The sequence below is a fragment of the Pollachius pollachius genome (genome assembly GCF_949987615.1).
Source record: "Pollachius pollachius genome assembly, chromosome: 17".
Classification (NCBI taxonomy): domain Eukaryota; kingdom Metazoa; phylum Chordata; class Actinopteri; order Gadiformes; family Gadidae; genus Pollachius; species Pollachius pollachius.
The window spans coordinates 1,369,495-1,395,280 of NC_136950.1; the positions used below are offsets into that span (position 1 = coordinate 1,369,495).

The following is a 25,786-nucleotide window of genomic DNA, read 5'->3' on the forward strand; positions in this document are numbered from 1 at the left end:
GAGGTACGACAGATGAGTCCAGTACAGGGTTTCAGTGTTCAGTGGCTCGTGAATAGAAAAAGCACACCCACCCGCTCCCCCCAAAGTGAGTCCCACTCTGGCCCTGGTATAGTGTGTATATAATGTGAGTGTCTATGATGTGTACATGTTGTGTATATTATCAGAATGTCTATAGTGTGTACATGTTGTGTATTGGATGTGAGTGGCATTTTTACACTGCCAAGCCGGAACAGTCGCAGCTTGGAACGCCATGCAATTTCACTGTCTTGCCTGTGTAAAACCGAGGGGGTCAAATCCCCCTTAGTCAAGGAGCCGGCTTTCTTGGTTCATTGAAGAAGGCGGGAGTACACTTCTTTAGAATGTGTAAAAACGTTTTATAGTTTGTACATGTTGTTTATATGATGTGTAGTAGGTTCTGGGTGGTCCGTGAGGCCAGCGGTCTGTGAGAGAACGGTTAGCCCCAGACTGGGGCAGCCAGATCAGCACCAGGCCACCTTAACCTGACCCCCCAGACTGAAGCAGCCAGAGCAGCACCAGGCCACCTTAACCTGACCCCCCAGACTGAAGCAGCCAGAGCAGCACCAGGCCACCTTAAACTGACCCCCCAGACTGAAGCAGCCAGAGCAGCACCAGGCCACCTTAACCTGACCCCCCAGACTGAAGCAGCCAGAGCAGCACCAGGCCACCTTAACCTGACCCCCCAGACTGGGGCAGCTGATGGGTTTCCAGTACCTCCTCCATCTGACAGCCCAGCCAGGGGCCAGTGGATAGCGTACAAAGGGAAATGGACGTTAGATCAGGGAACTGAGAGAGGCCATGACACGATACAAAACACGCCACGCTCCAAAGCAACACAAAAACAAGGCAGCCACAGTCTCCATGTCACCTCCCTAACCTTCTGATGCAGCCACTCAGACTGCTGCCTCTAAAGAGAAAGGGGTTGGAACGTCTCAGCCCAGGGCCAAGACAGGCTGTCAAAGGAAAGACTCAAAACTCCTTCATCTTAATGGCCAGAGCCTCTCCACCGCTCCTGGTAATGAATCCTCCCAGGAGACAGGAGCTATGGAGGAGACCGCCCTGCATAATAAACACTTTGTGGATGTGGATCGATAACACAGAACTATAAATACATGCCCATGATGATGTACCGCTAAAAGTTTCTGACACTCGTAACAGCTTGTAACGTTCTCCAACTCTCATTTAGAACCAAAGAAACAGAATAACAATGATCATTTCAATTTGTTCATTGTGAGTGAGGAGAGGAGGGGAGAAGGAGATGAGGGGAGTTGAGGAGGAAAGGAGGGAAGGAGGGGAGAAGGAGGGGAGGGAGGGTAGGAGGAGAGGAGGGGAGTTGAGGAGGAGGAGAGGAGGGAAGGAGGGGAGGAGAGGAGGGGAGGAGTCAAAGAGAAGGAGAGGAGAAGAGGAGGGTAGTTGAGGAGGGGGAGAGTTGTGGAAGGGAGGAGAGGAGGGGAGGAAGAGAGGAGGAGGAGGAGAGGAGGGGAGTTAAGGAGGAGGAGAGGAGAGGAGGAGGGTAGGAAGGGAGTTGAGGAGGGGAGGAGAGGAGGAAGAGTGAAGGGGAGGAGGGGAGGAGAGGGGTGGATTGAAGGGAAGACAAACAGGTATAAATCTAAAATAAGTCATCCCAGTGGCACCATGAAGAGAGATGGGAACCCACCAACGACCCTCAGTAAGGGGATATCTAATCTATATGGAGGAGAGATGAGTCAGAGAAAAGGGAGGGCATTATCTTGACGCAGGAGCAGTTGAAAGAAAGTGGCAGTGAGAACATTAGGGCTGATATTAATTCCAGTGGCGTTCTCTGCATTGTGTCTTGCATCTGACGCAGTTAATGACCCCACGTTGCTGTTGGTGTTATCACTGATTTACAATCTTCTCTTTAGTGTGGTAGATATGGCTGCAGTAACAATCCACCCCTGAGGACGGCTCTCTGAATTCAACCCTGAACCTTTGTCCACCCCAATGAGTGTTCGGGAGAGACTTGATTGACTCCAAAGTTATAAAGAGGACGCTTGGGAAATTCAAGTCAAGACGGCATTTATTAGGACGGGAGCCCATTTACTGTCAAAACATTGACCATCAGTATGGAGTGCGCTTCCTCAGTTGAATGTACAGCGCCAGGATACGAAAAAAGAGTTGTGAAAAACACATTGGTAGCTGTATGCATCCAGGTTCATCAATGTGAAGAAACACTATTCAAACGAATAAAATACATGTATATGTAAGGATAGTATTACAGTGCTGGCCTGATAACCCACTCTTTCAGAGGGGTTTAAATATTTAAAGGGGAGCCTAACAAGGCTTACACCCTAACCCCATGAGGCCCAGGGGAGCCTAACTAGGCTTACACCCTGTAGCGACCAATAATGTAATAACGGCCAATGGTCAGCTAACGTCTCATTCCTGCAGCCCCTAGCGTTCCAGCGGTGAAATGCAATAACATACTAAAAACTGCAACGCGGAACTTCGAAAGGCTCACAACTCCGTCGAAGCATCTGCGTGGTCACGGAGTTGGATACACGGAGTACTATTACGGAACCCTAAGAGTTACATATAAATCGACTCTTCGCTCCTTTCAGGCATCCAGTGGAGGGGGGTATGAGGGTGGCTATCTGTAAGGTCAGATATTTAAGCATTTTGCAAGGTGCAATATTAAGGCTAAGTATGACAGTTTCTCTTCAGAAATTGAAAATAAAATAAAGTGATACCTCAGTTATTACATTATTGGCTCAGTTATCACATTTTCAAAAGATTTTTTTAATACAAGGCCAATAACGTAATTATTGGCAAAAAGTTAATACGTTATTGGCTCAACAACTTTATTACATTATTAGCAAGTTATTACGTTATTGGCTATATTACTAGTGCTGTCAGTTTAACGCGTTATTAACGGTGTTAACGCAAAACAATTTTAACGGCGTAAATTTTTTATCGCGCATTTAACGCTCTTTTGGCTTGGCAAACGTTGTCGTTTTTTCACCTGCTGTCTAGCAGCAACTATTCACGTTATAAAAAATGACAACACCCTACCGGATCTACACCGGAAAGAAAACAACAAGCACGCCACACAAACTTGTTGGGGCAAGCAAGGATACGGAGCGGGTGAAAAACTCCTTAAAAGTGTTTGTGTGTTTGTGCGTCACTCTGTTCGAGCCTGCAAGAGAGTTCAATGTTGTCATTAGCTGTTACGTCTTTCTGACCAATCGCAGTTCCACTTCGGGAGGGGCCGCTCAGTTACTCCCCTCTAGACAAAATCGACTTGGTTGCGATGTTAACAGTTTGTGAGTGTTGCGTCTATTGAGAGGTTGCGGGCACACAGCTCAGGCTGCCGGATGGCGCTGCAAGGAACTTTTATAAACGCAATATTGTTATCCCGCAGTAATCAGCCCGACAGCCCCGAAACGTTAACGGCCCACCGGGAATTCTCCCGACTCTCCCGATTACCACTCCGCCACCGCGTGTGTGTGTGTGTGTGTGTGTGTGTGTGTGTGTGTGTGTAGCCATTATTCGATAGCCTGGTAATGTGTATAGGCCTACGTACGGTAGGAATATTCATACTGGCTTAAATAATAAATGTTATAGTATTTCCCATCTTTGCTGAGTAAGAGTTTTGTTCGAAAGTTCAGTGATTGAAACAAATAAAAGCCTGGGCTATTGAAGTTTTACGGTAGGACTACCACTGTCATGCACCTACCCGATGTCAAGTGGACCGGGTTGAATTAACTGCGGGTCTCTCTTCTTACTGTCCTTCTCAACACTCTCCGATCTCACTAAAAGGCAATCAGCATGAAATCAAGGGATATTTAGAATAGAAAACAATGTGCGATTAACCGCGAGTAAACTATGACATTAATGCGATTAATCGAGATTACATATTTGAATCGCTTGACAGCACTATATATTACATAAATTATTACGTTATTGGCAGATATTTCATTATTGGGCGTTATTATGTTATTGGTTGCTACACACCCTAACCCCATGAGGCCCAGGGGAGCCTTATGGAGGCGACTGTTGCAGGGTTCTACCGAAGCTTATCGATCATGATGCCCACACTACGAGATTTGGAAAATAGTTTTCACCTGCAGCCTCCAATGCCTTAAAGGTGAACCTCGGGGAATGTAAAGTCGTTGGAATGCACGGTCCAGAAGATTCTCTCCTCTGTTAAAAAGCTCTGTCAGTCAACCCCCAGCCAGCCAGACATGGGGAATACGCATAGCCCTGAATACCATCGTAAATGTCTACAAATGCACTAGTGGTAAAACATACACACCAAAGGGGATTTCTTATGGGGATTGAGTACAGGTTAGTGTACTGGTTATGGTGTCTGATTCACGGACTGTCTCCACCTCCTCCTCTGCAGATCTCCTGTATCTCAAGTAATTTGATAAACAATACATACTAAATAGTATTTGTGTAAACAACTGGGATCACTGGATATTTTGTAGAATGGCCACAGGGAAGGATGGCCAAGTCGTCTCCCAGCCCAGAGCCTCTCTATGGGGCCTTTTGACTGTGGTGCCCAATTAGGAAATGACTCCTAATAACCACGACAACACGGCCCAGACACTTCACTATCTGGTGGTGTTAAATTGCGGAATAGGAGATTCACATGCGAGGTAGGGGTGAGTCCAGGACATGGCAAAGTGGTGATGCAAGCAGACAATTGGAAATATTTAGCTCATTCACCTTCATACAAGGGCTTCTTTGAAAACCCTTTGTTTCACTGTGGGTTTGCTCTCTCTTGACTCCCTTTTAGTGCAGTCAAATAAAAGCCTCTTTAATAACATAACTTCCACTACTGTTACCAATGAAGATTGATTTTTCTGTGTTGTAATTAGCAAGAACGAAATCCAGTTGCATTATAAAATAATGTTACATCTCGCACAGGTACTAACCATGATGTAAAATGTATTGACTTGCGCAAGTAACTCATTCCACGTAATTTAGTTGAAATTCAAATAAGGCCAGTTTTACTAGAAATTAGGCGAGTGTTGAGTTCAGAAGACATTTTAACGCTGAGCTCAAAGTAGGGAAATGCTAAGATACAACAAGAGTTATTAGTAGGAAGCATGAAACCTGTTTGGTCATGGCTCCAGTAATAAAGTTCACCTGACAACCAGCTTCTTCTGCCTCCCGATGACATTCCTTCACCTCACAACACAATGCAACATGCAGAGCACCGTCAGAGCGCTGGCATTCACCCACCACGAACAGAGGGGATAACCTTTCCCTAAACACTGTGTCTCAGTGGTGCTGCGTGTGTGTAATACTGAATCAATACAGTCCACCTGAAGGGAGGTAAACGCCTGGGAATTTATCCAGGAAGTAATACACAAATATATAGTGAGAAGTTTTGTCTGTGCAGACATAGACCCATTGGTTAAGTTATTATACAATTAAACCCAAACTGGGAATATCTTATTGAAACACGATAAATACCAATAATTAAAACATAAAGACATCATTTTCTAAAAGCTTGTGTGCCTGTGTAGTGTTTTTGTGCTAGAATAGCGTTGTATGGCATGTGCAACGTTACTCAACCAATAACCAAGCAGCTCAGTAAACATTTCATATGAAACATAGGACAGAACATGGGTTGTGTTTTGAGCAAGATAAATATTTACCTTTATGCTGGTCGCTGAAGTAACTGAAGTAATGTGGACATGTAATGGTGACCACCTCTCCCACCAGGGAGGGGGGCCAGCAAGCGACCACATCCCACATCCCCTGGCACCCTGCCAAGAGAAGATGGTACTGTTAACGCAGCATAACTCACTCTCACGCACACGCACACATAGGAGGGGCCGCCTGGGACAGAATTCATACTTCAATCTCGCATATACACCAGTATACTCATACACACACACTATTATACTCCTTTTACATGTATGTATGTATGTATGGGTGTATAGTAGTGTATGTGAGAGAGAATAGTAGTGTATGTGAGAGAGTATAGTTGTTAATGCAAGAGACTATAGTAGTATATGTGAGAGAGTATAGTGGTGTGTGTAAGAGAGTTGAAACGGAAGTGAGTTTGAATGAAACGGAAGTGAGTTTGATTCCTCAGTTCCTGATTGGCTGACAGAAGAGGCGGTAGCTTCTGGCGCTGAAAATACTGCGCTGTCATTTTAATCTGGAATTTCCAGCAGATCTGTTATGCTGCGTTCGCACCAAAAATATATTTGGTCGCTTGTTTGCGTGGTCTCCTGAGTTTGAGAGAGGCTTCCTATTGTGACCGCCAATTCATTCTCAACCATAGCCAGTCTCTACGTGTTGTGAAACGTCTCTTGTACTTCCACAACACGTAGAGACTGGCCATTGTTGAGAATGAAATGGCGGTCACAAGAGGAAGCCTCTCTCAAACTCAGCAAGCCACGCAAACAAGCGACCAAATCAACCGTGGTGAAGTTAGTTTGTTGTTGGATATTCGACAGATATTCAACAGAAATTCGGATATTCATTTTTTTTCTTTTTGTTTTTAAAGCCCTTAATGTGTTGGCACCCCATTATTTAAGCGACCTACTAAGTCCTTACTGTTATTCTAGGCCTCTTAGATCTTCCTCTCAGCAACTACTAGGCTATCTGTCCCAAACTCTTGCCTAAAAACAAAAGCTGATAGGGCTTTCTTTGATGCCCCCCGCCTCTGGAATAACCTCCCTATACATATAAAATCCTCCTCCACTATCAGTAGTTTTAAGTCTAATTTAAAGACCTACCTTTTTTCCCTGGCCTTTAACATTCATTAATTTCCATTTGGTTGTTTATTTTATTTATTTCCTTCATCAGCATTATTCATTCACCCCCTACCTACCCCACCCCGCCCCACATTGTCTTTGTTTCATCTTTATTTTATCAACTGTATCACCAGTGTCATCAGCCTAGTATTAGTATTAGTATTTTCACCCAGTCAATAATCACATTGAGACCATCATTATTCTTTTTGACATCAATTCTTATCGTTGTTATTCATTGGATGATTTTTTAAAATCTTTTTCTATGACACTATTCTATTCATTCACTTATTTTCACTTTTATTCATTTATTTGTATTTTATTATCTTCTATATATTTTTTTCTTTTATTTTGTGAACTTTGGGTCTATTTAAAATTGTGTTAAATGTGCTATATAAATAAACCTTACTTGACTTGACTTCTCTATTGTATTGCACTGTTCTCACATACTCATAATGAAGTGCATGGGCTCTTTGGAAAGCGAAGACTCTGTAGATCAGCAAATAACAGACACAATAACTGTGTCTAGTACAGTAACAGAGTGACAGATGCATGAATGTTGTTCTTCTCTTCCTGGCATTTACAAACATTTTGGTAATATGGGTATTATAGGATAGTTGTGACCTTAGAAATACAACTGAGCCCTAGCCCCATATGTCTATGTCAAAGTAGATCAATAAGGAATGATAAATGAAATTTTGACACATGTAAATGTAAAAGTATTTCCATTTTTCTAGTGTATTTTTGAAGATATAGAGAAAAAAATACCTGTTCACCTACAATCCATATTGTTATCAAATAAGAACCCCTATGAGCACAAGCACAAGATAGGTCTTAAATGAATGGTAGTCATCTGTGGATTCCTGACAACTACTTTGATTGCATGTCAGAGGTTCTGCTAAACAGATATAACCATACAAATATGTATTTTCTCTGTGATTTCTGAATTATTTTTTATGATTTTCATAACCCAAACATCTCAAACAAAGTGATTTGTTATAATACTATTTGCAAATTGTTGCCCTCTTCATTCATATTTCATTAATGTTTCATATGGATTCTTACTGACATTTTAATACCCAACATTCTGTATCAGCATGTTCCTAAAGGTATGTACAAGGACTAGTAGGTGGAGGAGCACAGTGTGTGTGTGTGTGTGTGTGCGTGTGTGTGTGTGTGTGTGTGTGTGTGTGGGGGGGGGGGGGGGGGGGGGGGGGGGGGGGGGGGGGGGGGGGTGGCACTTTGAGGGGGGCTTTTCAGCATAAAGTCGCTAAATACGTCAGTAAAACCGACGCAGTCGTTTAGGATACATAATATGATGCGTTCTATGAAATATTCTAATCTAGAACGCTTAGGGAGCTCCGGGGGGAGGGGGGGGGGGTCCTGGACTCTATATCTATCTGTAGAATAATATATATAATATAAAGGCCAAAATCTGTGTGCGCCTCGGGATGATATCATGAATCTTAACGAGATTCACAAGAGGAAGTCTCTCTCAAACTCAGGCAGCAATGCGAACAAGCGACCAAATCATTGGTACCAGAAACGTCAGAAAAACCGACGCAGTCGTTTAGGATTCATAATATCATCCGTTCTATAAAATATTCTAATCTAGAACACTCAGGGAGCTCCGGGGGGGGGAGCTTATATTATATCTTTATAATATAATATATAATATAATGGCCAAAAAATGTGCGCCTCCAGATGATATCATGAGTCTTAACGACTGCGTCGGATTCTCGGACGTCTCTGGTCCTTCCACATCAATCTGAAGTCCAGATAGAATCACGACATGGAGGAGAAAGAGATTGTTGATGTTTGCGGACTCCCGGAGTTCCTCCGGCGAGGAGGTACAGGAGGTCCCGCCGGCCCCCAGAGCTGAGCTCCCGGTCCCCGCCGGAGGAGCTACGGGAGTCAGCAAACATCAACAACGCCCTTTCTCCTCCATGTCGTGGTTCAATTGTAACTAGAAATTGCATTTCCTGCAGAAAATGCGGTGAGTGCTGTAATACAAAATGAGGTTGAAAATATTTTTTAATAAAGCCACATAGATTAAGACATAAAGAAACGTTAAATGGCTTAATTCAAGTGAAGGGATTTGAACAAAAGTTCAAAAGTCTGAATGGAGTAAACAATGTAAACATGCACACCATTTAAGAAAAAGTAAATGGTTGGAAACAAATAAAGTGAACGCTGATTGAAAAGCGCAAAGCATTGCTAAAAATGCAGCAATGTAAAATGAATTGAACTGAAGAATCTGAAACGTCAAATGTATTGCCCTGCACTGTGTGTGTGTGGGTGGGTCGCAGAATTCGGTATAATGGTGTGTTCCTGAATCCTCGGACGCCAGCCTTCCGAGTTGCACGTTTGACGTCACTTCCGGTCTCGGTGCATTCTTGGCGTTCCTGTTCGTCTTTGTGATTGTGGCATGAAATTGTCTAGTAGTTGTTTATTGTTAGCTACATTAGCCTCTTTAGCAAACAAGCCTGAGAGCAAACAACACAACTTAACATTGTATTGCACGCACAGCAAGACCATGCAATGTATAAATTGGTGACCGGAATAAATTAGCAATGTCAAAATCAAGTGTGTAAGAGCATTTAAAATCGGCATTAAAATGACCTACGTGGTACAAATACAAAAGAAAAATCTCTTCACGGGCGCAGCCATTTTGTTGAGAGCGTCATCACTGCTCTCGGTCTACTCTCAGATTTTCGGAAGATGAAGACAAAAAGGGGGCATGCCTTCGAGAAATGGGGCAAGAAAGCTGGGAGATCTTCGACTTTCGAATCGGAAGTCTGGCGTTCGAGGATTCGGGAACACACCATAACACCGGCCATGGTTTAGAATGAATTGGCGGTCACAAGAGAAAGCGTCTCTCAAACTCAGGTGGCCATGCGAACAAGCGACCAAATAATTTTTTGGTGCGAACGCAGCATAACAACATCGCTGGAGATTCAAGAGTGAAATTACATGAATGAGTGCAGTATTTTGAGCGCCAGAAGCTACCGCCTCTTCTCTCAGCCAAACTCACTTCCGTTTCAGTCAAACTCTCTCACACACACTACTATATTCTCTTGCATTAACAACTATTCTCTCTCACATGCACTACTATACTCTCTCATATACACTACTATACTTTCACATACACTACTATTCTCTCTCACATACACTACTATTCTCTCTCACATACACTACTATACTCTCTCATATACACTACTATACTTTCACATACATTACTATTCACTCTCACATACATGACTATACACTCTCATACCTACATGTAAAAGGAGTATAATAGTGTGTGTGTATGAGTATACTGGTGTATATGCGAGATTATAATAGTGTGTGTAAGGCGGCCCTTCATACACATGCACGCACGCACATGCACCAACGAAAATAAATTACTTTGTCATCTAACATTTAGAGTCATTTTTTGCATTATATGCAAGTGACAATTATGTATATCTAAATTATGATTGTAATATTTTGGATTGCATTACTTGAATATGGTTGAGTATAACCCTGAAGTTAATAATATCTCTAATATTGAATGATTATTGAATATGTACATAACTATTAACCTAATTCATCATTAGCTGAGAGTTGGGATCATAAACAGACATGAAAATATGCATACATATATACATCATTATATGAACGCAGCAGTTAGAAGCTGTGTTAACAAACTGACCTGAGGCGTGTTCAGCGTCTGTGTGCACAGACAAAACGTAACAGAGGCACCCCATTTGGAGTTGGATTGCATTAACCAAATTGTCATTCGGTTTTCCATTAATCAAAGTGACATTGCCAGAAGTTGTCTTGGTCATGACAAGTTGACATTCAATTTGTTTGGGATGACTTTATATCTTTATAAAGACAACTTCACATTAACCAGGATGGCATTAGAAGAGGATGTCTCTGTCATGACAACTTCACATAAAAAGAAAATGCACCTCTTTTTGTATTCATGAAATGTTCACACAAGGATTATTATAATTAGATGTGCAAGGTTACAGACCAATTCTAGTCAGATAGATGTGCAACAGGATATTTCACAAAACTTTGTAATGACACCATTATTTCCCATTGTTTCCCTTGGCATTGGTGTGCCCAAAGAGAAGGTAATGGAGATCATGGAGATCACCTGTTTATTAAACATGCTTCATGGAAAGGATTTATTTTCCATTACATTCATTAGACCCGCACTCCTTGTTTTGTTCTGATGTAGCTCTGTGGAGGAACTTCAAACAAGTGAAACGGCAGATTTAACCAGGGGAGGGCAGAGTACAGACAAGTGGTTGGTGTTTAACCAGGGAACAGGGTTCAGTCTAGTGGTTGGTGTTTAACCAGGGAACAGGGTTCAGTCTAGTGGTTGGTGTTTAACCAGGGAACAGGGTTCAGTCTAGTGGTTGGTGTTTAACCAGGGAACAGGGTTCAGTCTAGTGGTTAGTATTAACCAGGGAACAGGGTTCAGTCTAGTGGTTAGTGTTTAACCAGGGGGCAGGGTTCAGTCTAGTGGTTAGTGTTTAACCAGGGGGCAGGGTTCAGTCTAGTGGTTAGTGTTTAACCAGGGAACAGGGTTCAGTCTAGTGGTTAGTGTTTAACCAGGGAGCAGGGTTCAGTCTAGTGGTAAGTGTTTAACCAGGGGGCAGGGTTCAGTCTAGTGGTTAGTGTTTAACCAGGGGGCAGGGTTCAGTCTAGTGGTTAGTGTTTAACCAGGGAACAGGGATCAGTCTAGTGGTAAGTGTTTAACCAGGGGGCAGGGTTCAGTCTAGTGGTTAGTGTTTAACCAGGGGGCAGAGTTCAGTCTAGTGGTTAGTGTTTAACCAGGGGGCAGGGTTCAGTCTAGTGGTTAGTGTTTAACCAGGGAACAGGGTTCAGTCTAGTGGTTAGTGTTTAACCAGGGAACAGGGTTCAGTCTAGTGGTTAGTGTTTAACCAGGGAGCAGGGTTCAGTCTAGTGGTTAGTGTTTAACCAGGGGGCAGGGTTCAGTCTAGTGGTTAGTGTTTAACCAGGAAACAGGGTTCAGTCTAGTGGTTAGTGTTTAACCAGGGGGCAGGGTTCAGTCTAGTGGTTAGTGTTTAACCAGGGAACAGGGTTCAGTCAAATGGTTGGTATTTAACCAGGGAACAGGGTTCAGTCTAGCGGTTAGTGTTTAACCAGGGAACAGGGTTCAGTCTAGTGGTTAGTGTTTAACCAGGGGGCAGAGTTCAGTCTAGTGGTTAGTGTTTAACCAGGGGAAAGGGTTCAGTCCAGCGGTTGGTGTTTAACCAGGGGGCAGGGTTCAGTTTAGCGGTTGGTGTTTAACCAGGGGGCAGGGTTCAGTCTAGTGGTTAGTGTTTAACCAGGGGGCAGGGTTCAGTCCAGTGGTTGGTGTTTAACCAGGAGGCAGGGTTCAGTCTAGTGGTTAGTGTTTAACCAGGGAACAGGGTTCAGTCTAGTGGTTAGTGTTTAACCAGGGAACAGGGTTCAGTCTAGTGGTTAGTGTTTAACCAGGGAACAGGGTTCAGTCTAGTGGTTAGTGTTTAACCAGGGAACAGGGTTCAGTCTAGTGGTTAGTGTTTAACCAGGGGGCAGGGTTCAGTCTAGTGGTTAGTGTTTAACCAGGGAACAGGGTTCAGTCAAATGGTTGGTATTTAACCAGGGAACAGGGTTCAGTCTAGCGGTTAGTGTTTAACCAGGGAACAGGGTTCAGTCTAGTGGTTAGTGTTTAACCAGGGGGCAGAGTTCAGTCTAGTGGTTAGTGTTTAACCAGGGGAAAGGGTTCAGTCCAGCGGTTGGTGTTTAACCAGGGGGCAGGGTTCAGTTTAGCGGTTGGTGTTTAACCAGGGGGCAGGGTTCAGTCTAGTGGTTAGTGTTTAACCAGGGGGCAGGGTTCAGTCCAGTGGTTGGTGTTTAACCAGGAGGCAGGGTTCAGTCTAGTGGTTAGTGTTTAACCAGGGAACAGGGTTCAGTCTAGTGGTTAGTGTTTAACCAGGGAACAGGGTTCAGTCTAGTGGTTAGTGTTTAACCAGGGAACAGGGTTCAGTCTAGTGGTTAGTGTTTAACCAGGGAACAGGGTTCAGTCTAGTGGTTAGTGTTTAACCAGGGGGCAGGGTTCAGTCTAGTGGTTAGTGTTTAACCAGGGAACAGGGTTCAGTCTAGTGGTTAGTGTTTAACCAGGGAACAGGGATCAGTCTAGTGGTTGGTGTTTAACCAGGGAACAGGGTTCAGTCTAGTGGTTGGTGTTTAACCAGGGAACAGGGTTCAGTCTAGTGGTTAGTATTAACCAGGGAACAGGGTTCAGTCTAGTGGTTAGTGTTTAACCAGGGGGCAGGGTTCAGTCTAGTGGTTGGTGTTTAACCAAGGAGCAGGGTTCAGTCTAGTGGTTAGTGTTTAACCAGGGGAAAAGAACATAAAAACCACCTCACTCAACATGAGTTATTGGTTACATTGCAAGTCATACTCGTAATGTATAATAACAAATTGGCAATTGGTTATCATTTGGTTATAATTAGCCTTAATTAATCAGTTCCTTAATTAATTGCAAGTCTAGTCATTCCGAATCATTTAGGTGCACATAGTTCCTACACACCCAGTGGGTGCTGGGGCTGACCTGAGGTGCTGTTTCCAGAGGTGCTGTTGTGACAGCGTTCCTTCTCCTGCTCGATCTCCGTCTCCACCTCACACTTCTGCACCGACACCACCTTCAACACAGACAGCATAGGTTGTTCCTGAACACACACTCATGTTTAAAACCAGGCAGCATTATGTGTGACGAGGATCCATAGAAACCACCAGACCCTGGTTAGGAACTAAACCCTATCATGAAGATGACAAGTCTTACAGCAGGACATGTACGCATGCAAACACACACACACACACACACACACACACACACACACACACACACACACACACACACACACACACACACACACACACTGAGACCATGAGAGTGATTTGTGTACGTTGAATGGTGACATCCTTGTTAGGGCTGCTCGATTATGAAAAAAAACCATAATCACGACTATTCAAACGATTATTTTTGAGTTTGAAAACATGATGTATTAATTTAGCATGACTCTCCCAAAAAAAACCTTTGTAACTGAGAACTTTGAAATGTGGCCTCGAAAAAATACACAAAATGGTCCAAAAGAAAATGTTCAAATCTAAAATAATAAATAGAAAACTTGATTATATTAGTTTTGGGTTCTTTTGATGCTAAAATCGAAATCCCGATCAAAATTTGATTTTGATTAATCGTCCAGCCCTTATCCTTGTACAATAGTAAAAGTGTTCATGCTCTACGTGTGATTTTTTGGGACACGCAGGGTTCTGTATAACCGATACATAACAAGCCCTGTATCGGTTGTGATACAGTGACACCCCAGTCCAGGGTTGATCCGAAGGGACATGACCTTTCATACACTAGTGAGGTTTGGGGTAGCAGCAGAAACCCTTTTGGTATTCAATGACAGCAGCAGGCTTAGGTTCAGCGTATTTCATTGGTTACACGTTACTGCTCAATACATAGACCATCTATGAAGAGCGATAAGCAGCTGCTGTCTTGCATCACATTAGCTCTCTGTATCTCCTGGTAGTGGGCTCTTATCAGCCACTGCTGGAGGACCATCAAGCCAATCAGCAGTATCTAATTAACAAGCCAGAAAACAATTACAGCTAGGTGCCTGTTATTCAGGGAATAGTCAACCATCCTATCAACAGAAACCAAATTAGCTGAGATAATACTTAATTAATCCCTTGAGGGAAATCTTGCTATTACAGCAGCAACCGTGTGCAGGAGGTGAGATCCACAATTAAATAAGGATGAATCAACATCAATCTAAAATGATAAACTAAAGTAAAGTACAATATACTTTAAATAGACATGATCATCCAAAACGATGCACTGAATCCCTTAGAAAGGAGACAGCCTGGATGTGTGGGGGGTGGAGAGTCCAGGTGAAGGAGGAAGGGGTGGAGAGTCCAGGTGAAGGAGGAAGGGGTGGAGAGTCCAGGTGAAGGAGGAAGGGGCGGAGAGTCCAGGTGAAGGAGGAAGGGTTGGAGAGTCCAGGTGAAGGAGGAAGGGGTGGAGAGTCCAGGTGAAGGAGGAAGGGGTGGAGAGTCCAGGTGAAGGAGGAAGGGGTGGAGAGTCCAGGTGAAGGAGGAAGGGGTGGAGGTCAGGAGGCCAAGGCTCCTCCCCCACAGTCAACTGAAGCAAGCTTCCCGAAAGCATCAGTGTGATACGATGATGGGCCGTTTTGACTACCGGTCACAGAGAGCATCATGGGGGTGTGGGTGCATAATCTGATAATAGGAACATGGGGAAAACTGATGCTCACAAGAACCTACACTTTGTTTTGGTTGAGAGGTTTTTCTACATTAATATATGTTATATTTGTTTGCAACTTCAACATAAAAAAAAAAAAATTGGGTTAGAGTGGCCTGTTTTCACAAAAACGTTACCTCAAAGGACGACTTATAATCAGCATTGGCAGCCACTTTACTGTATGAGTACTGTGTACTGTGCAGAAGGTGGGTGGTAAACACAGCACTCTGGGGGCGGAGCATTAAACCACTCTTTTTATACTGGAAGGATCAAATCCACAGAATGTCTTAAACCCACTTTCGGTAAGTAATCTGCAGTAGCAAAACAAAGTTCCACAGGAGGCTTAGGCAGAATGAAGTGAACATCAGACGAGATGGCAGAACATCACTGATGGTATCTCTCTCCAGAGAGCCACCCAATGGCAACAGAGCAGGATCAACGAGTAGCGCTCCAACGCTGCATAAACAATGGAGGAATTAGCCCCTCTGCCGGAGAACAACTGAACACAGCGGAATGCGTGACGGTGTATGTGCATCAGTGTGGGTGTGACGTGTGTATGTATTCTGTCTGCGTGTTTGTGGGTGTCTTTGCATATGTGTTTTTTGATGTGCATACTTGAAGGTACTAGATTTGTACATATGTGTATAAGTGTGCTTGTATGAGTGTGTGGTATGAGTGTGTGTGTCTGTGTGTATTTAGGGTGTAGTGTGTATCTGTGGTCTGCACACACACGCACACAGAGTGTGTGTGTGTGTGTCTGCACGTGCATGCATGTGTAAGGGTTTGTGTGTGTGTGTGGGTGTGTGTGTCTGCTTGTGTGTGCACGTGTGCAGCCCGTGTGAGTCCTATGTCTGTGACAGAGGCATGGAGTAACAGATTTGAGTGGAAGATTTTGATTTAAAGAGATTGCTGAAATTAAAGTGATTCCCTGATGGAGGTCTGGGGAGCATGAATCAGACACTAGCCAGCTGCCCAGGACCATTTAAACTGTCATCCAAGCCGACACTGACAACATGCTCATCTAACCTCCTCCACAGACACAACTCCACTGCAGGGGGCGGACTGGGCAATACATCCAGGTGACAGGATGGCCCTATGCAGACATCCAGTCGTTTTTTCCAGCTCCCATCAGGCAGCCTCCTTGTACTGGTCAGAGCCTATCTCTAGAACACAGTTAACCCTGTTTCACACTGCAGTTGTTTACACCCTCTATTGCTAAGTACAAGATAACTGGCGCATTACATCTTAGGAACTGATGAGAGCAGTGCGACCAGACTAGAGCTTCTCTGTCTATCAATCTACAGACTAGAGCTGCTGTCTTTATCAATCTACAGACTAGAGCTGCTCTGTTTATCAATCTACAGACTAGAGCTGCTCTGTTTATCCCTCTAAAGACTAGAGCTGCTCTGTCTGTCAATCTACAGACTAGAGCTGCTCTGTTTATCCCTCTAAAGACTAGAGCTGCTCTGTCTGTCAATCTACAGACTAGAGCTGCTCTGTTTATCAATCTACAGACTAGAGCTGCTCTGTTTATCCCTCTAAAGACTAGAGCTGCTCTGTCTGTCAATCTACAGACTAGAACTGCTTTGTTTATCCCTCTAAAGACTAGAGCTGCTCTGTCTGTCAATCTACAGACTAGAGCTGCTCTGTTAATCCCTCTCCAGGTGGAAGGTAGAAAATTAAACATTTCAATTTGCTTGTTTTCAAGAAGCTAATTTCACCACCTGGTTTAGAGGTTGATATGTGGTTGGAGACATGCTGTACACGTAGGAGGGCTGAAATCTCCTCTGATTAATACCCATACCATTAAAGCCTTCGAGCAGTAAGAATGTGGGAGTTTAGTTTCAGCCCTCTCGCTTTTGACGTTATCATTTGTGATCCGGAGCATATTCAGAGGCAGCTGAGAGCGCTCATGACGTGATGACGTGAAGTCTGCTAATTATTCCAGCCCACATTCTACTTCCCCAACTCGTGTTGGGCCAAAGTGCTTTACAGCAAGGGACATTACAGCAGCAAAATGGACAAAATGGGCCAGGGAATTAAACACAAGGGCAACGCCACCTGGCCCAATGAGGGGGTGAATGGGTTGTGTAAGTAATCCATCAAACTGTTAGTCTTGGTCTCTGATTGGTGTACTCTCAATGTCACACTCTGATTGCCCTATTATGTTGTTCTTTAATGTCAGCTGCACAACTCTCCAGCGAACCCTACAGTCACTAATGCATCATCTTTGACATTGTCTGTACAATCCTTCACGTTAAACAGACGGACCAGACACAAATCAAACAAAGGAAGGCATGTTGCAATAAAACTGGATGCAGGCATTTAAACATCGACCAGGGTGGTCAATGTTTAAATGATTTCCAACGCCATGGGGACAATAGTGACGGCCACTCAAACTATGTCAACAGCGATGTGTCCTGAATCAGCAAGCGATGTTCAGTCTAAGGATGAGACATCAGCCTCAAGCATCCTGGGGCCAAACAGGAAGTAGTTTCACATTCCCTACATGTTCAAAATAACTTAACCTAATTTCAACACTATGATTTCCTCAAAAATAGGTTGGTTGAAGTTACGTTAAAATCTTTCAATGAAACCTTTACTCCATAATGATTATGAAATCAATCATTTAAAGACTTACAATCACTGCCATTTATGGCTGCCTGGCTGTTTACAAATGAAACGTGTATGATCCAACCATTACATCACATCCCCGCTGTTAAACGCTTGATGACTATCAATCTATATTGACTTATTGTTATCGGCTTTCCATTAGGTGGGACATGCGTTAGTATCCTGGGGAAAGATATGTGATCTGCATGCTCATACACCAGATAAACACAAGGGATGCTCTGCTTCATAAGCAGACTGCTGTTGTTTCTTTAAGTGAACGTGAAACGGTCATTGCTACAGCGCGTATTAAACAGTATTAACCAGTATTAAACAGTGTTACTTGAGAAAACACCTGTCCCCCGTTCCATCCATATTAGTGCAGTTCTACAAAGAATATTGCGAGAATAATGCAAACAATTAGACACACGATCAATAGCATTGATTAGGACCCAATAAACTCTATGCGTAAAATTTTGGCCAATACGAAGATATAGTCGACTGCAGCCTAATCTCACAAACCGGGTTTAAGGTAAACATGTAAAGTGTGAGAGCAGAGAGGCTCAGGTTTTGGCTATGTTGTGTCCTACTGAGCAGGACGGTGCCCTTCTGATCACCCCCAGCAGGGTCGTAGAGAGTACTATGCCTTCTCTGGTCCGGCTCGCTGTCACTCAGACTAATGAATTGTCTTTGGCAAAAACAAAACAGGAAACAAGGAGTGAAAACATCCCTGGCAAATGTTGGTCTCAGGTAAGTTCTGTCTCTCTCAGGAGAACTACTTTAACATAGGAGGACTGCTTGATCCCACACCGGGGTTAGTGTGGGATCATAGGTGGGTCTATACACTCTGCAGCCAGTGATGAAGCCTGCACATCACTTTCTTTACTCTCATCTCATGCATTCAGCAAAAGCACATGAGAATTAACAAAAAGGCTGCCATCAGCTCTCTATTTAAAGGAGACATATTATGGTATTTTCCCAACAAGTATACATAATAAATGAGTTCCAGAAAACTTGTTTTTGAAGCTGTTTGCTAGAATTAGCTTTTCGGAAAAGAAATCTCTCCTACCACTATTTCCCTCTTTTTCAGTCCCTTCAGAATGCACTGTTTCTGGTTTTTGTAGCTTTAATGCAAATGAGCTGCTGCCCATTGACCAATGAGCTGTCAGAGTGAACCACAGCATGGAGAAGTGATTGTTACCTATAACATAACTCTCTGAAGTCTATGCTGAACCGCGACATGGAGGAGAAAGGGGTTGTACTCTGGGAGCTGAGCTGCCGGCGGGGGGGCTCGGCGGCAGTCTGGCAGCTCAGCTCCGGGAGTACAATCCTTTTCCCCTCCATGTCTCCTCCTCCGGACTGCCATCTAAGCTTCGGCGGCATTTCAGCTCCCGGAGTACAACCGCCTAGGCTGCCGGACTGCTGCCGAAGCTTCTGCGGCAGTCCGGTGGGGGGAGTCCGCCGGACTAATCTAAGCTGTGCTCTGATTGGAGGGGGGTGGGGAAGTGGGGGGTAATATTCAAATGTGCCCACTTCCTACGTAGGAGGGGGCGCCGAAACAGACTCACTCGTTTGGTTACCGAAAAACTCAAAAGATCAAGTAGGCTACAGACTTTTTTCAAAGTTTGTATGCGTTTGGGAGCACCAGAGACCCAAAACAACAGCCCAAATCCCAGGAAAAATGTTGTTTTCATAATATGTCCCCTTTAACTAAAAAGTAGCTCAGAAGAGGTTGAATAAATAAAGATAATACATTGTAGTTGTATGCTCATCATTTTTAACCATACATTTTTAACATACATTAAACACTAAGAGTACTTGCCGGTCGATTTCATATTGTATCCTAAATTCATGTTGTATCTTAATTTATTACGGTATCTGAAATGTATACTGTATCTTAAATTCATAATCTATCTTAAATTGATATTGTATGTTAATTTCATATGTATGTTAATTTCATATTGTACCTTAATTTCAAATTTTATCTTAATTTCATACTCTGTCTTAATTGCATATTGTATATTAAATTCATATTGTATCTTAATTTCATATTGTATCTTAACTGCATATTGAATCTTAAATTCATATTGAATCTTAAATTCATATTGTATCTTAATTTCATATTGTATCTTAATTTCATTTTGAATCTTAACTTCCACCGACCAGAAACATGAGAATATCAGGCGACATAACCTTTGAGTTGTTTTAAGGTCTGCAGACTACAAAGTGAAGCTAAAGTTTGAAATAACACTCCTGACAAGAATTAGGTTTGAATAATAATATCAATATTAGCCTTCATCACATGACGTGACTGTACGTACGTTTAGTAAAACATTGATATGAAACAATACTACATCAAATTCATTTCTCCGCTGTTCACATTTGTATTGAGGTTTTAGTTGCAGCCCAAAGAAATGAACCGAGGGAACACACAAACACACTTACCTTCGGCAGGCAACAATAGAACCCCAATACAAAGTACAACTTTACATCCATCGTGATGTCTGGGTGCGTTACGCTGCAGGTTCTCAGGCCACTGAGCTCAGAGGAGGATTCTAGGAACCCGGACCACCGGGCGTCGGAGCGGACTGAGCTCATATACAGGGAGGAAGAGGAGGGGAGGGGGAGGAGGGGAGGGGAGGGGAGGAGGAGGAGGAGGAGGGGAGGGGAGGGGGAGGAGGAGGAGGAGGGAAGGATGCGTCCGCTCAATCGCGTCTTAGTGGCTCTGAATTTAAAATGTTCCGCCTCTAAATGTTCTCCTGCGTTTTTTAAAAAGCCATCCCATCAGTTCAGGGGGTGGGGGCGGGGGACTCTGTATCATCTGGCGTCTGCCATTATAAAGACTGCATCTTGTACCACATGTATGGTGTTGATTTGCGAGTCGTGTTGATTTGTTTCCAGTGAAAGACCTCAAACGAATGATGTTGGTCTAGAGTCTGCTCCGTCCAGTATGACGCTTTTAACTTCTTCATCTTTAAATCGATGCAGAAGTAACACACCAATCAAAGCCTTTCTGCTCCCCAGCCTCTTTGGAGTTAGCCTATTTCTGTCCAAAAGTCTCACATAAGTGTTTATTTGTTGGCCCCAGACAAAGAGCATTAAATATCTTAAACATACCAATAATCCCATATACTGTATGTTATTACTTGTCTCTCTGGTTCTCCAGAGGAAATGTATATGCTTGGCTCTGAAATAAATTTGAAGGATTTACGATAAGAAAAGCAGAATGACTAAATTGAGATTTTAATTACAGCACATTAATTATTGGGATTAATCTGGTCCCATGCTGTGGAACATTGAAGGTGTAATGTGTAGGATTTATTGACATCTAGCGGTGAGGTTGCAGAATACCCCCCCCCCCCCCCCCCCCCCCCCCCCTGCCAGTAGGTTCTCCAAAATAATGTCATCGTCCATTCCATTTGTGTCAAGTTGTCCAACTAGATGACCCTCAATTTTACACGCTGCACCATTAGATTTGATTTATCTTCAACATCCCAGGTAGGCCTACAACACAATGCAGTTGGGAATCTGAAAGTTAAAGCTTATACATCAAGTAAAGCCTACTTCATTTCACCGTGGTCAACTGGGAACTGATCTATAAGCATAGCCCAAATCCAATCAGCAGGAAGCTGACCTTTATGTCATCCGAAGGTAGAGTTTATGTAACCATTGTTACATTGAGGACTTCGGAAAAGGATATTTTTTTACTCTGAAGGTAAAAGGTCAAGAGCAATTCTCTGGTACGCTACATACCGCAAATTAAGGAATGCAACACCACCGGGATTTTGATATGTACCCTTATGGCATCCGGTGTTGCCTGGATACCAGAGAGCATCATCAGACAGCGCCTCGTGTTTCCTGAGTTACAGACAGATTCAGGTTGATGAGCTACTGTTGTACTGTTGCCTCTCCACTCAAGAGTAACATTAAGGTTCCTGTGGTATCGGTTTAGTCCATGTATAAATAGGACTTGGGCTTGGTGAAGTGGATGTCTATGTTAGTAATAAACAGCAAGCACTGTGAAACCCCAGAACCACAGGGGCTTTGGGTTTATCACCTCTTCTTCTCCTCCCTCTGAGCTACACACAGACCCCATCTGTTACCAGGAACACAGACCCCATCTGTTACCAGGAACACAAACCCCATCTGTTACCAGAAACACAGACCCCATCTGTTACCAGAACTACAGACCCCATCTGTTACCAGAACTACAGACCCCATCTGTTACCAGGAACACAGACCCCATCTGTTACCAGGAACACAGACCCCATCTGTTACCAGAACTACAGACCCCATCTGTTACCAGGAACACAGACCCCATCTGCTACCAGAACTACAGACCCCATCTGTTACCAGAACTATAGACCCCATCTGTTACCAGAACTACAGACCCCATCTGTTACCAGGAACACAGACCCCATCTGTTACGAGGAACACAGACCCCATCTGTTACCAGGAACACAGACCCCATCTGTTACCAGAACTACAGACTCCATCTGTTACCAGGAACACAGACCCCATCTGTTACCAGAACTACAGACCCCATTTGTTACCAGGAACACAGACCCCATCTGTTACCAGGAACACAGACCCCATCTGTTACCAGGAACACAGACCCCATCTGTTACCAGGAACACAGACCCCATCTGTTACCAGAACTACAGACCTCATCTGTTACCAGAACTACAGACCCCATCTGTTACCAGGAACACAGACCCCAACTGTTACCAGAACTACAGACCACATCTGTTACCAGGAACACAGACCCCAACTGTTACTAGAACTACAGACCCCATCTGTTACCAGAACTACAGACCCCATCTGTTACCAGGAACACAGACCCCAACTGTTACTAGAACTACAGACCACATCTGTTACAAGTGGGAATGGGTACGGCTCTAGCCCTTTGGTAGCCCTAGGCGAGATTGAGTTTTGCGCCCCCCGTTCCCAAAGTGAGAGTTGCACTGTTAATTGACAATTAAACAATGTGTGATGCATGGACACCAAACAACAGAAAAGTTTCAGAACATTTTCTTTTTAATTCTTTTAAGTAACTTATTACACACTCAAATTCTGGTTAAAACTCCATTTAGTGTAGAGGTGCTCATGTGAGGAATCTTAAAAAAGCTAAATATGGCTAAAATATGGTCTACCTCCATACATAAATTAAGGAAGCTCAAGAATATTTAACATGAAATTAAATTTATTAACTGTAGAAATAAGAACACTAAAAATATGAAAAAAGGGTCACCTCGAAAGAATTGTATTCAAAAATACAAAATATGCAAAAATATCCCACATTGGAAAATGATTTACAAAACTCATCAATTAAATCTAATAATCTGGTTGACAAGAAAACGCGTGGCTGAGGGGGAACCCTGGGATGATCATGTTTAATAAACATGTTTTATTTCGCTTGTTGTTCTAATTCAATGATTAGTGGGAATTAAGGGAGACATTAGAGGGCGCCCCAACACATTTGTCGCCCAAGGCAATCGCCTAGTTTGCTTATAGCAATCGCCGGCAGAGTCTTGCACCGGTCTTATTTTGCAAACCCGCACCCCTCTTACCCGCAATACTTAAAACCGCATCCGACCGTGTTCCGACAGTAGAGCGAATTACATTCTGCACCCGACCAGCTATAAATTGATTCCGAAGCCCAACCCGCACCCAAAGGAAAATTAGACGCATTAGATGAAACGCCGGAGAATTACACTATCTGGTGATTTAGATTAGTGTGCAAAAAAAGCACATCATCACATCATCACATTGACAGTTTTAGTTGACTTCTTCGTTACTGAATATTATATCCAGCACCGGAGGAGTCTCGCTCGCTTGCTGCGCTGGATGAACTGAGCAGGGATGGCAAGGATAAATCTGGCAATCTGAGCAATATTGGGAAATTAGCAACCTCCCCACCACGATAACACATCAAAAGAGTAATCTTTAGGTGTTTTGTTTTCAATATAAGCAGCAACTTCATCCCGATACTGCAGAGCCTCATCACTGGAATCCTCCATGTCCCCGGCCCCCTCCCCTTCTCGGTGGGGGCCGGGGAGACTGCTCAGTCACTGCTCTCATCATTTTGAAATGCAGGCATATTTTGTAGATGTGTCACTTGTAATGTTTTTTTTATTTGAACGTGACGCCTTGAAAATTGCAATCACAAAACCCGCGGCCAACCCGCGCTATTCAGGCGTCTGACCCGACCCGCACCGTTTCCAACACATAACATTATTCACCCGTTTCATCCAAATTGTGTGGGTGACCTGTCAGGTACCCGCGGATACCCGAACCCGTGCAGGACTCTCCGGCCCTGAGTGCCGGTGAAGGTTGAGGTGAACTGGCTTGAATGCGGTGCCATTGTAAGCCTTGAGCAAAGCACATGCTAGCAGGGAGAAACCAGCTGAGACAAACCACAGTGAACAAAGCCGACATGATTAAATTCCTTTCCCATAAAATAACATTGCATGCCTTTGTCAGCAACGAACTGAACATAAAGACAACATTTGGTGAACATCAGACCTGAGTAGCAGTCCCAGTCCTGCTGATGTGATCTGAACTTGTTGTCGTTTGTTGTTGTAGACTGCCGAGAGAATTGAAGAAGTAAGACAGAGTGCTAACACAGTATGTAGTCGTAACATTTATAGGTTACTCATCCTCCTTACCGACTGCCCTAGTTCAGCAGCACACGCTTGTGAGCAGGACAGATGACAAGCTAATGTCAATCACATATCCCCATGTTGGAACCTATGGCAGATCTACTGGTGGCTATATAAGAGAAGATGGCTCAGCAGTTGTAATGATGACCACAGTACATCAGAGGAGAGACCTGGAGGCCTCTGGCCATCGTTCATATTGAGGGGTTCCCTGTGCCCCTCTTAATTTCCAGACTAACTTTGTTGATGCTTTTATTTCGAAGTGAGGTACAGTGAAGCCCGTGGAAGGAGCAGGTTTAGGGTCAAGGGATGTTGCTCAAGGAGTCCTGCAGGTAAGCAGAGTAATTCAGGCATGGTGTCTTTACTATCCACTCACAAATAAATAATAATAGTAATATGGTCTCAAGCTTAATCAATATTATATATTAAATATATTATATATATTATCTAAATATTATTTAGACCTCAACCTGAACCAGAAAACCCTTTCTGTGCCAGATACAGAATGCCCATCTGGACTGGTTCTCAGATCTGGTCTACGTCTGTTCCTGTATCTACCTGTTCAACAGGCTTCTACCAGCCTGGCACTGAAACAAGCCTGCTCCTATTCTAACATTAAGGGCCCTCTTCAGTTCAAACAAACACATCAGCACAAAACACAACATACAAACCACACAACACAAAACACAACATGCAGAGCATCAAGGGCCATTTCAGCCCAAAGGTGGTGAAAAGACTTGAAGAAGAGCAGTACTGTGTGAGCAGCAATCAGGAACCATAATCAGGGGTGCATGTTTATTTAGTTGGGGTGCGGGGGCAGACCTCCAAAAAAGAAAATATATTTCAGGCTACCCTCTTCAACACACCCACCTGTGCTTTATGGGGTCATAAGTCTCACGGTCCGTTATTAGATGTTCTTATCTGAAAGCTGTCCTGACGCGGTGCTGGTCTCACAGGCAGCTGGAGGTAAGTGGGCCGCCACAACGGGTTCCACGGAGAACCGCAGGGGGGGAACTGTGGCGTTCTAATGAGACAGGGGTCTGGGGTTCGAAATAGCATGGCCCTTGTGTATAATAATAAAATCAGTTTTCAATGTCTCACAATGGGGGCTGTATCAATTCTGTGGGCAAAAGACATGTGAAACTTTTGTTACGTCAGCCTTGGATTTGCCGGCTGTCCAGTGTTTATGACGTTGTGTTCTTGGTTGAGGACTTCTGCCATATTATTCTTTTACATGTATAGATAAATATTTCATGGTTCAATAGTTCAAACAAGAGTGTTCCATTTCTGTCACTGTATCAACAAGTACTCAGGCTTGTAGATTTATGGTTTAAACATTGTCATACTATCATGTCAGTTAGCCCCTGCTCGGACCCATCATCCAATCAGACAAACACCTTTACTACCACCGTATATTCTGTATCTGCAGTTGAGTCCAATCTGAATCTGGA

General features: G+C 43.6%; 1 protein-coding gene across 1 annotated transcript in view; it reads right to left on the reverse strand.

The window, feature by feature from the left end:
* vipr1b (vasoactive intestinal peptide receptor 1b) overlaps positions 1-24,040 on the reverse strand; it is a gene marked incomplete at both ends in the record, with an annotated part of 75,748 nt that extends 51,708 nt beyond the window's left edge. Inside the window, 3 exons of the mRNA XM_079754569.1 lie at positions 5,646-5,756; positions 13,351-13,441; positions 23,957-24,040. Coding sequence (XP_079610695.1) covers positions 5,646-5,756; positions 13,351-13,441; positions 23,957-24,040 — 286 coding nt within the window. The remainder of the gene's footprint in view (positions 1-5,645; positions 5,757-13,350; positions 13,442-23,956) is intronic.
* Between the last annotated feature and the right edge of the window lie 1,746 nt (positions 24,041-25,786).